The following is a 12,964-nucleotide window of genomic DNA, read 5'->3' as shown; positions in this document are numbered from 1 at the left end:
ATGTGTGTGTTACCAGGCAATCTTTCACATTCTGACAAAAAAAAAATAATAATAATTAGTAAATTCCGTGGGAAATCTTAAGCATGATGAAGGATATGAAATTAGACTTTCAATTCTCTGAGGAAGTGATAGTTCAACATTGCTTCCGCGAGCCCAACAAAGTCGCTGACTTTATGACCTCTGTTGGACGTTCTTGCCCAACTCTTTCAAGGTGGTTTGAAAAATCGTTGCCTTCAACTTCCTTTGCTCATCCGAAAGGATTAAATAAATTGGTTCTACCCTAGAAGATCAATCTAATTTTCTTACCTCATAAAAAAAGTCATATTGGAAGGGTTTTCGAAAATGAAACAATCACTTGTCTGACGGATAATACTCCGTGAAAATCAATAATCCATTATACTTTATTTTATACTCCGTAGTAAACAAGAATAATATAAATGATTTTAAGACGGGAAAAAGATTCCGACAATGCGGTACAATGATTCATTGTAATATAACTGATTTTAATTACACATATTTCATAACATACCAGGCACACTGAATGGGAAAAAAAAGGAACATGCATCTGATGTATTACATCAGACCTTTTAGCAATTGAGCTTATGTGTATTTTTTTTGAGTTTTTAAAATTTATAAGGTATATTTTAATTTTTAAACGTCAAAACTCAAAACTAACTGAATTTATATGTATAGTTTTTGAGTTATATTGTAACTTTTTAGCTTAATGTTTTAGTGAACAAGCTCATAAACTTTATAATAAAACTCATAATCTTTAAAACAAAACCCAAAAACCTTACTATAAAACAGAGTAACTACTAAACCAAGTTGTACTACATTTGATGTATAATCTATGAACTGAACTTAACGTATCTCAAAATAAATTAAACAAATTTATATGAATAAATAAGTGTCGAGTCATATACTCTCTAATCTCTATATATAGATTATTAAATTTAATAACGGTTTTTCTAATGTGTGTTTTTTGTAATGTATACCTTAAGGAACACACATTAGAAAACCCGATTTATTATTTAGAAGTCTTAATAATGTACCTAATTCATTCACTACTTCATAACTCCTCAAAAAATATCCAATCTAAATTACACTAAATTCCATCCATAAATATAGCTACCTTGTCCCGACCTCCATTTTCAGAAACCGTCAAAAATCACAAGAAAAACACAACCAAACTAAAAAAAATCACTCAAAACCCCCAATTTTTTTTCTAGTGAAGAAGAACATAATAAAATACAATAATTGGAAGTACACTTTATGAAAAAAAAAAAATTGAATTAATTTAATTGAATTGGGACTTCTTGGAAGCTTCACTTCACATTGCGGTCTTACCCAATAATTTATTTAATCTAAATTAATGAAATCTTCTTTCTTTTCAATGAATGATGTGCTTCGACGACTCTTCTTCCACTTCCTTCCTAATTTTCTGCTGAAATACTAATAATATTTGCTGTAATTTTAATAATAATATTAATAAGCTTAATAAAACTTCAATTAAGACAAAATCCAGATTCAAAACTTTGATTAATTTATAAAAAAGTGGTTGAAACTTGCTTTTCAAGTGAAAATCTCATCTGGGTCTTTGTTTTTTTCAAAGATTGTAGTACTTTTTTTTTTGCAGGTTTGTGTATATGAGCAGTTTTGTTCAGGTAATTTTATGTTGTTTTTTTGTTTGATTTCATTTGGGTTTTGTTTATTTTGTGTTATTGTTTGATGAATTTGGTAAAGTTTTGATCTTGCTGTTTTATTTGTTGGTAGTTGATCTAATATGTAAGATTTGATCAACTTTGACTTGGGTAGTTTGAAGTATGTTGCTTAAATTTGAATTTGGATTTGATATTGCTCATTTGATTGTGTGTGTAATTGGGTTGATCTTACAATAAGACGGTCTTAAACAAGAATTTGTGTTCGTTTGCTGATCATTTTCCGTTTTGGTGTTACTGGGGCTGTTTTTGGATCATAAAATGCACATTGTACTGAAGGTTTGTAAAATGTGACAATGCTTTATTGGAGTTAACTTTGCTTAACATTGTATGTTGGTATTCATCAATTGTTCAATCTCGATTGCATTGGGAAGTCTGTTGCTTTGGAAATGTTCGTTGATTGAGTCGAAAATGTATACAGTGACCATCATTTTAAGTCCAAAGTCAGCAAAAAGGAGTCCTGATTTTCGCCATTTTTAACTTAAGGATTTGCTTGTATGGAGAAGTATTCATTGCTTGACCTTGACTTTAACTTTTTGGCTTTCCTATTTTTCTTTGTGGACCTCTGAGCTTTATTTTTCGCCATTTTTAACTTATGTGTTGGTTAAGCTTTGTTTGGCAAATAGCAATCGATAACTTGGTCCTATTTAGTATAAGCAGGTTTCATTAGTAGTTTATATAGGTATTTGGTGGTTAGGATTTTGTTTGTAGTAGACTATGTCAAATAACTAGTAAACAAATGTGAGCCCCATTACCAAAATTATCATTCAAGTAATGTGCAGTTTATACACTTTGAATATGATGCTCCAAGCAACATATTATAATTTATATATAGTAATATGCCCTTCTAATATTTTTGCTATCAAACGCCTCGATTAGTATATCAAGTTATCAACTTGTCAAATATAGTAAAGTGGGTGAGTGATCCCAATATGTTCATTTCAAATAAATTTGTATGATCCTCGCTCTTTTTGCAAAGATTGTCTTTGGATCGTAACTTGTAAGTACCTTTATTTTACGTTGCAAAGATTGTCTTTGGGTCATAAACTGAGTACAAATAAAGTATTTTAAGTAATATGACACTTCCAACATATATGATACCCAATTAAGTGTGTGTCGTGTATCCATACTCTGTATTCCAATTGGGCTTAGTCCTTCTATCTCTATATAATCTTCTCACTTTGGTTTTACGGAAATTATCATACTCAATGAAGAAATGAATAATAAAGTGGAAGATTTTGTGAGTAGAGAGAAAAATTTCTCATAAATGATGACAGTTTTGTTCGTAGTGCATGCATAGGACAATTCTTGAAAAAAAAAAAGAGTTTGCTAAAAAGGAAGAAGATTAAAATGGGACACCCGAAAAGAGAAGATAAAAGAGGGGATGACAGAGTACTAGGAGTATTAATTAAGCAACCCTGCCATTACTGGAAATCCTTGGTTGATTCTCAGGAAAAAGAAAACAGCCATAAAGACGAAATTTATAAAGAGAATTACTGCTCTTTCCATTTGCTTAAGTGTCTAACACTTGTTCATGATATCTGTGGAGAAGTATATGGTGTCACGTTTGATAATGCTATTGTCATACTGATTAAATTGTTTTCCTGCAACTTATGTTAATCCCTCTCGTATGTGTCTGACTTAGATATCGAAAGTCTGTTGTAATTTTGCAAATACTTATGCTTGTCTTACATTAGCCTGTCGAATAGTGTTTAAGGTCTTGGACTAGTTGACACCTTCAGAGACTCGTCGCTCTGGGTTTTGTATGTTATCTTATGACTTTATATAGATTTTATTTTTTCTGCATTCGGGTAGCCCTTTGGCCAGAACATTTGACGCCCAAAAAAATTACGCAGAAGCTTTATATCGGTTAACTTACAATTATGCAGATGGGTCCCAGCGATGCAAAGGTGGACCTTGACTTTGGAGAAGATATTCCACTTTCATCAAAAGTCAATGGAAAGGAGATGCATTCTCTAGATTTTGAAACATCACCTACGGTTCAGAGAGGAGATTTAAATTCACGATTTATGAAGAAGCTTCGAAACACCCCCTTTACCAGTATATACACGGTGTTAATAAAAGCAAAAATAAATGTGCTGTTACCATTCGGTCCATTAGCGATAGTGCTGCACTATGTAACTCATAGACAAGTAAGAATTACTTTCTTTACTCTTCATTTGGAAGAATTTTTGGCAACTGAAACAAAAACGTCATCCTCTCCCCCCCTCCCCTCTCCCCTCTCCCTATCTTCGTGCATTGTGTTCGAAAGTGAGACAAAGTGACAACTTCTATTTTTTGGGGCCATCTCCGTGCTCTTCAACAACACCCCATTGCTTCAAGGGCTTCCTCAAATGGTGGGGTAGGGGGTTACTGATGTACTCAGCCTTACCCCTGAGAGATTGTTTTTGTACGACTCATTGCGTCAAAAATTACATTAAATGACCGCTAAATAATCAAATGAAAGTATGAAACACATCCAGTATAGTGAGTCATTTTCTTAATTCCATTATAATCCAGAACCAAAGAATACCAAGTCTTTGGCTCTATTTGAATTGCAAAATCTGGGAGAAATTATCGTATCCAGCTCATGCTTTGTGGTGTTCACGTTGTCCATGTAGTCAGCGTTGTTGTTTTTGTACCACTTGTTTTCACCATCGTCAGTACTATCGCCATCTTATTAAACTTGTGCGTACAGCAGGGTTGGATTTTCTTCTTCAGCTTGTTGGGTATTACTCCTTTAGCAGAGCGGTTGGGTTATGCGACAGAGTATGTCGTCTTCTTTTTCATTGACCACACTACTGTCTCATATTTGTCACTCTCAGTCATTGATGAATGCTAGTCGTTTTTTCACGCAGGCAACTTGCATTTTATACAGGCCCTACAGGTTCAGTCAACTGCCTTTTCTTCCACCAGAAGCATTACATAGTTCATTTATGTTATCATAGTTGGTCTCCAATCTCCATGGATGCATGATTGTTCAGTATTGTTAATTACGCTCTTTGGTTCACTACTCTCACATAAATCTTTTGAGGTTAAAGTTTCAGAACTTTGACTGTATATATGTAGAAAAAAAAAAATCAAAACAAAATTATAATATTACAACACGAAATAAAGTCTAGTGAGAAGATTAATGTGAGACAGAGAGTGTTAATTTTCTCATGTCTTTTTTGTTGTCATTATTTTATTTTATTAATTTTTTCTATTAATTTTTTTTTTCTACTGTGTTTTTCTCTCTAAAGATAAAATTTTGCTGATATGTGCAGCTTTTTTCACTAGAGTCTACTTTTATCATTGTTTTTAGTATTTTATTACTTTTAATTTGTTTATTTATTCCCAAAATACTCACTTCTGTGTGTCTTAATAATTATATTTTTTTTTTATTTGCAACATTTTTTATATATAATTTGTTTTTGTTGGTGTATAGTTTTACTCACTTTTACCTGACATTGACGATTTCAAATGGCATGCTAGCCAACCCCCAATCATTTTTGGATGAAAGCTCTATTCTTATCCCACTCTTGGTGGACTAAAATATGTTGTTGGTTTCAGTTGGAGGTCTGCTAAATGCTACATTTGGCAATGCTACGGAGATGATCATTTCAATGTATGCATTGAAGGTTGGCATGATCAGAGTAGTTCAACAATCTTTGCTGGGCTCCATCTTATCAAACATGCTCCTAGTTCTTGGCTGTGCCTTTTTCACGGGTGGGATTGTTCATTATCCAAAAGTCCAAAGATTTGATAAGGTAAGCAACGTGGTTCAAAATCTCGGTCTAAATGTGTCTTATCACTGAAGATGTATGTCAGCATCGTAAGAAGCCAATGCAAGATATTGTGATACTGATATGTCAAAGCCAAAATAAAAAAGGGCAAAAACTCGCCCAAGGTAGCCAAACTGCGGCCAAATTATACTGAATTTGGGCTAAATCTGCCCGCAAAGATGCCATATGTTTCTTAGTCACTAAGATGATTCAAAACCAGCCATAGACGATTAAAATAGCTATAAAAGCCTCTTTAAAGAAAAAGTGCCACTGTATCCTTAACTAAGTCAGTGATGACCGCATCAAGTCCGATTCTGAGATACCGCGACCCATACCTAAGACATGCCTAATTTTCTTCTAGTTCTTTTATTCTCCTCCCCCCCTTACCCCATAATCTCTACCGTACTTGTGACCCTCATTAAAATCCGTAGAAGCTATTGTTGCACAATATTTTGTTCTGAAAGTACAAGCTTGTTTCCAAAAACTGTAAGGCTCGTAGGGGCGCTTGCCTTTGCTTCTCGCCTTGCACCACATTGCCATAGACCCTCATCACTTCCATGCACATCACGCCTTTAAAAATTTAAACGTGGATCAAGTGTTACTTTGTGTGGACAATGTAGAGTACATTAGCTCTTGAGTTACAACATCCTTATCCTAGTGCCTTAATGGTCCCCTGGGTTAGGGGGATCAAATGTACGTAGCCTTACCCTTGGGTTACCAGCACAAAGAGGCTGTTTCCAAATGACCCAGAATGAAAATTGCATCGAGAACTGCATTTAGTGACTGCCACTTCACGATAAGAAGTAGAGCAGCCAGTTTAGCAAGCCATTTTACTATATTCCATCATAAATTCATAATCCAAGAACCTAAAAATAATGAGTCTTTGGCTATTGGAAATGGAACGATTAGCTCTTCAGTATTCTTTCTATATTTTGTAATATTGACCATGTTCTTTTCTTCCTATAGTCTGGAGCCGTGGTCAACTCGGGCTTGTTATTGATGGCTGTGATGGGAATAACGTTTCCTGCTGTTCTTCATTTCACGCACACTGAAGTCACGTTTGGCAAGTCAGAATTGTCTCTTTCAAGGTTTAGTAGCGGCATCATGCTTGTGGCATATGCAAGCTACCTATTCTTTCAGCTAAGGAGTCAGCAGAATCTTTATGATCCTATTGAAGGGGTGTGTTAACATTTCTCTTACATGCCTTACTTTCATCATAGAACTTCTGTGCTGAGGCTTTTATTCGGACGCTTTAGTTGTGGCATATATTTTATATAAACATAGTGGCCAGTGAGCTGCTACCTCGTTTTTTATGCTTAGCTGTTATTTCCAACCTTTTTTGTCTCATCGTCTTTTAATTTGTTAAAGGTATTACTCAGGGGTCTAATACTCCTGCCATGCCTAATGAATACATGTCTCACAAAGAATTCGTCTATAGGAACTAAGAACGCTGTAGTTTGGCCACCTGGAACGTAGTTAAGACCACTAGTCCACTACTACGGTAAGAACAACAACAAAGTCATCTACTATGAAATAAAATACCAAAAAAATGAAAGAACACAATAAATAAGATAATAAAACTAAATAAATAGTGTTAATAGAAAATGAGGGAAATACAAAAAAAAAATGTATATATGAAAAGAGGGTATGGTATGATACACATCCTTGCCACATTTGTTGTGGAGCTTTTTAGCATTTATATGTGTATACTAGAAACACTGAACACAGATAACTTTCATAAATGTGTATATTACAAAGTTATTTAGTTGATTATTTGGTTGGATATTCTTCAAATTCAAGATGCATAATAGTATCTTCTGACACTTATTAATGGGTGTAGGAATCCAGCATTGTCATTGAAGATTCTCATGACGATGGCGAAGTTCCTGAGATAACTTACTGGGAATCGATTACTTGGCTTGCTATTCTGACATTATGGGTGTCAGTTTTATCTGGATATCTTGTTGATGCCATAGAGGTAGTTCGATAAATTTCTTCACATATCCTGACATAGATCTTATCCCTAATTTATGTTTTGTACATTTTGTATTGTCTAATGTTTTGACTAATTTCATAAATTAAAATCTACGCATTGTAGAGATAACCAGTGATTTATGAGTAAGCCTTCTGTTTGTCACCAGTATCTATTGTACTGTCCTTAACTGGTCGATATAAACTTCAAGAGTCTAGCAACCACTGCAGTTACAAATAACCACTTATGATGGGATTGTATGGCAGGTTGTGAGGTTAGCACAAAAAGCCCATTAAGGAGGACTTTGGCATAAAATTGCGTCTTAAGAATAAAGTTGGCATAGCATTATAGCTAGAATGTTCAGTGTAGTCTATGGACAGAAGTCTAAAATTACTTCATTTGTCCCAGCTCTTTTCGTGAGTTTTTTTTCTTTATTTTATGCGTGGTACTCAAGAGAAGTTTGCTGTGGAAACATATTACTTATTGTCGTAATTCTTCTAGCTCGAGGGCCTGCCAGTTTTACTGATAGCCATTGAGTGAAAGACTACATATTGCAAACTCTTCTTCACCAAGGCTGCTTATAGTAGATAACTTTCACAATTTCTTAATAAGTGTGTTCATAATAGTGTGGCCCAATTTATATGAATACGTAACATCTGATTGTTAAAACACCCTCCCTTTTTTTTTATGTCCCCATATTACTTTATTTGTCAAATGTTGTCATACATTGACTAATATTATCTCAAAATGTATTATAGCTACAAACTTTTAGAAGTGGTAAATGAAAATAATAGATTTGATAAGTGAATGTGAGAAATTGTACATTGCATTGTACACATAGTTAGTAATACTAATGGTCAAGGTTGATGTTGGTTGACCACCAAAGTCAAATGGGAAAATAAAAATGGGATGGTTGTAGTAATAGAATTGCTTGAGTGCAACCTACTCTACATCGTTCCGAGGATTTTATATCTGCCAGCTTAGCTTCTCTTGTTTCATATGTGATCATGTTTGTGATGTCTTCATTTTGATTGCAGGGTGCATCTGACTCCTGGAATATCCCTGTTGCCTTTATAAGTGTGATTCTACTTCCAATTGTAGGAAATGCTGCCGAGCATGCTAGTGCAATCATGTTTGCCGTAAAGGATAAACTGGTGAGTTCTGAATTTGAAACCCCTCCCTGAAATGGGCGCTAACTTCTGTATCTTTCTGCTTCTGAAATTCATAGCAGATATTCTAAATTCCCTTCTCGAATAACCTTACAAGGAACATGTTTCATCTTGTGAATTTGTGATACAATGATGGAATGTTTTTCTCATGGCAGAATCCTTCATTCAGTATAGGTTTTTTTAGGGAATCTTCAGTATAGTTCTTGATTGATCCTCCGTGTTTTTTTTTTCAGGATATAACACTTGGAGTAGCTATTGGCTCATCGACACAAATATCAATGTTTGTGGTGAGTAGGGTACACTGGTTATGTTTTACATCTTGATATAAACATTCATTTGCTCACATAAACTTAACTCTAAAGCTACTATTATGAATGCAAGTGTTATTTACACTGGACTCAGCTATTGTGTCCAGAAATTTCTCTTCTGCGTAATCTTGGATGTAGTATTATAGGTGTCATGTTAAAATAGCAATCAGTTTGAGTAAAAATATCCTATTCATCGTGCTAATATTGGTTCGTAAATTTGCAGATCCCCTTCTGTGTTATTGTTGGGTGGATGATGGGGCAGCCTATGGATCTAAATTTTCAACTTTTTGAGACTGCTACACTTTTTGTGACAGTTCTTGTTGTTGCTTTTATGCTACAGGTTTGCCACCATCTTTCATTTGCTTACTAAATTCTTTTAATTTGATTCTTGAGAAACACTTATCGTTGTTGATTGCTTGGTTATTGTTTTAGCATGCTTACGTTATACTTCATCTTAAAAAAGGATGTTCATCATAGTAAAAGAAAATCTGGGTTAACTGGTTAGATGAGAGTGCCAGGTGAAATTTGCTTGAACATTGACTAAAGAAGCCGCATGTGGATTTTTTTAACATAATTAGAAAAATCATAAAAACTGTCCTATCAGAAAATCTCAAACCTTCAAAAACATTGTCCTTTATACTCGCTATTAGGAGCGAAAGGGGAGAGAGGGGGATGGAGGGAAGGGAAGTCAGAATGGAGCAAAAGGGAGCCATCTTGATTTCATTTGTAGAAGGGTCAATGGACCCATTTTCCTTCCCCCCCGACTTCCCTCCAATCTGATTTGACTATTAAACGAGGGGAAATGCGTTCCTGTCCTCCCTCTTCTTCCTAATCCTTCCATCCAATCTGGGCTTCTTAACAAATTGTTGTTTCTTTTCTCACATATCTTCGTCTCTTGAAGACAGCATTGCTTCTGATTAGGTCATCATGATATGGTGCCAAAGAGGAGACGTGCATGATATCATCATGGTCTTTCGAGCCGACAATAAACATTTCCTCTTGACATTTAAATCGAGTATTTGATGCTTGTAAGGTGCTAGCGAGAATACCAAGTTTCAGTTGTTCGAGGGCTAAGTACTTGCATGTGATATCACTGTCATTGTTTAGAAAGGAAAACAATTCTACATCATCCCCTGCCCCAAACCAAAAGAAACAAAAAAAAAAAGGGAAAAAAAATGGCTCGTCTCTGTTTGAGCTCGAAATTATGTAAGAATTGGTTTCAATATCCCGTATCTAGTTCTATTAGGATATCTGTTAGCACATTCAACTTTTATGTAAAAACACTTGCATTATTATCTGTTGCAATTTAAAAAATGGCTGTTTTCAGAACATACTGTTTAACACTGTAATATATGTATCTGGCAGGAAGGAACATCAAATTATTTTAAAGGTTTGATGCTTGTGCTGTGCTATCTTATCGTTGCAGCCAGCTTCTTTGTACATATTGATAAAAAGGAAGGTGTGTTATCTTCTTCCCCGCATTATCTTGCATAACAGGCATTCATTCATGATTTTGTTTCATCAATCCTAGTAGACTGGTCGGTGGCTGAGGGGAGGTAAAACATCATTCACGAAGTGATAAGCATGTAATATTTTGGGTCGATGGATAAAGACTTGGGTAACTTTTTTTCCGACTTTAGTGGTCGCTTTGTTTGTCAGTCACTCACTCTCATACCATGGGCACACTGAATGTGTCAAACCCAAGTTAGGCTTTCCTATTCTGGAAGAATTTTGATTTGGATCCCTTTCCGCTCCCCTCTATTTCCCTCCAGCCAAAATTAGTAACCAAATAATTGTAGTCGCCCCTCCGCTTCCTTCCCCATCTCTTCATCCAAAAGATTTTACTATGTATTCTCCAAGTAAATGGGTATTATAAAAGAAAAAAATACTCCGCGTGAATCTAGTATTCCGGACGAATATCAACGGGATGGAGGGAGTATTATTTTACTACGAGGGTTGACTCTTAATCTCGTGCTCTCTTTCTGGACAAACTTTTTAGTAAACACAAATTCTCATTGAAGAGGGACACTATCCGTCACAAGCTGAAGACGGATAACGCCCCTCTCCCAATATGCAAGTGGGAATTAAATGGAGCACCCCACTTGCCCTTTCACTTGTGATATTGTGAGAGGGGCACTATCCGTCTTTAGCTTGTGATGGATAGTGCCCGTCTTCAATGAGACAAGCTGGTTAGTAAAATTAGTAAATTGCCTTGGTCTTTCTATTCATTGACACAACCAAGGGCACCAAAGTGAAAATTTCCTTGAAATAACCTGGCCAATGAATAAAATGGCATAATCATTTGCGACGGTGCTTTCCATTCTACTTTCTCCAACGAGAATGGAAGTAGTATGCCTTTGACACGTTCATTCCTTGCGTGATTTTGCAGAAGACGACTAACTTTGCAATCACTGATCATCGGAGAAGATTGACCGGCATGGCCTGCAAGAGTCAAGAACTCAAGGTTTCAAGTCCGAATTTGTTTGTACTGTTTACCTGGCATTATCTCCTTCATGATCAGTTTTGAGGCGTTTTCAAATCACATGGAGAGATAAGCGTCGGTATGTTCTCTGGTTAAAATATATGCCAGGTTTTGTTGTAACATGTCACAGATTGCAGAATTGGTCTGTTTGTAACACACCGGCTTTTCATTTATTGATACGTTGGTGACATAATGTTATATGACTGAAAATAGATTAACAGGATTTATAGAGCATAGTTTGTTGCGCCATTCCGAAAAATGTAGGTGCATATGAAGAAAAGTACAACAAACAACATTTACTCTCTTTATGCCAATTTTCCAGCCAAAACTGCCTTGCAATAATCATCCACTTAGTTTGGATGGACAATTCTAAGGGGTACTGTATCTAGTTTCCTTTTCTTTATGGATCGAAACAATACTAGGGATTGAACTTATGGACAGGCACAAAGAAAGTTGGTCGAGGTTCTACTCAAGAACCCGTTTGGGTCAAGCCATAGTGTGGACTCTTTATCTAACCTTAGAAACCGTCTATGTGATTTACGAACATTTTTGTTCCGCGAACATGTAATCCCGAAAACCGTGTAATATACAATTCAATTTCAGCCGTTCGGGAGGTTGTGACGGGTCTTGTTTCGTTCTCTTCTGATTTTTCTAGTACGTATTGCTTCAGGAATTGTCATATTCGATTTCAGCACCAAATAACAAGTATTAATCTATTTTTAACGAGTATCCGATTGTCATCCGAGATTGGTTTGTTCCTTACCCGACACCCTCAAATGATCTTTGTTAGTCCACAAAATTTGTGTGGACGCTTTATCTAACCTTAGGTACGGTCCGTGTGATTTACGAGCATTTTTGTTCCGGGACCCTGTAATTCCGAAAACCGTGTGTTATACATTTCAATTTCAGCCGTTCGGAAGGTCGTGCGGGGTCTTGTTTCGTTCTCTTCCGATTTTTCTTCTACGTCTCTCAGGTCGTTTCAGGAGTTGTTATGTTCGATTTCAGCACCAAATAAGAAGTATTAATCCATTTTTAACAAGTATCAGATTGTCATCCAAGATTGGTTTATTGCTTACCGCCTTACCGGCACCCTCAAATGTCCTCTGTTACTCCACAAAATTTGTGTGGAAGCTTTATCTAACCTTAGGAACCGTCCGTGTTATTTACGACCATTTTTGTTTCAGGACCCTGGAATACACTTCAAATTCAGTCGTTCGGAAGGTCGTGTCGGGTCTTGTTTCGTTCTTTTCCGATTTTTCTTGTACGTCTCCGAGGTCGATTCAGGAGTTGTCATATTCAATTTCAACACCAAATAACAAGTATTAATCCATTTTTAACGAGTATCTGATTGTCACCCGAGATTGGTTTATTGCTTACCAGACCCTTAAATGTCCTTTGTTACTCCACAAAATTTGTGTGAATTTTTTTATCTAACCTTGGAAACTGTCTATGGGATTTACGAGCATTTTTGTTCCGGGACCCTGTAATCCCGAAAAACGTGTATTATACAATTCAATTTCAGCCGTTCGGGAGGCCGTGTCGGGTCTTGTT

The 12,964-nt window shown here is 35.8% G+C and overlaps 1 protein-coding gene across 2 annotated transcripts; it reads left to right on the top strand.

Annotated features, from left to right (window-relative positions):
• Positions 1-1,048: 1,048 nt before the first annotated feature.
• Positions 1,049-11,663, top strand: LOC141592671 (vacuolar cation/proton exchanger 3-like). 2 transcript variants are annotated; one of them, XM_074413428.1, is made up of 12 exons: positions 1,049-1,664; positions 3,608-3,871; positions 4,420-4,487; positions 4,577-4,605; positions 5,271-5,467; positions 6,449-6,661; positions 7,323-7,460; positions 8,492-8,608; positions 8,857-8,910; positions 9,155-9,271; positions 10,297-10,390; positions 11,321-11,663. In XM_074413428.1, exons 1-12 carry the CDS (start codon positions 1,647-1,649, stop codon positions 11,329-11,331), a joined length of 1,320 nt encoding a protein of 439 aa, XP_074269529.1. In that variant the 5' UTR covers positions 1,049-1,646; the 3' UTR covers positions 11,332-11,663. The 2 variants fall into 2 exon arrangements, with proteins under 2 accessions (XP_074269529.1, XP_074269528.1); XM_074413427.1 differs by having other exon boundaries at positions 1,074-1,664; positions 4,417-4,487.
• The last annotated feature ends 1,301 nt before the right edge of the window (positions 11,664-12,964 follow it).

Source organism: Silene latifolia, chromosome 7, assembly GCF_048544455.1.
Source record: "Silene latifolia isolate original U9 population chromosome 7, ASM4854445v1, whole genome shotgun sequence".
Lineage (NCBI taxonomy): Eukaryota > Viridiplantae > Streptophyta > Magnoliopsida > Caryophyllales > Caryophyllaceae > Silene > Silene latifolia.
Note: the sequence above shows the minus strand (reverse complement) of the source record. Positions and strands in the feature narration are given on the sequence as shown.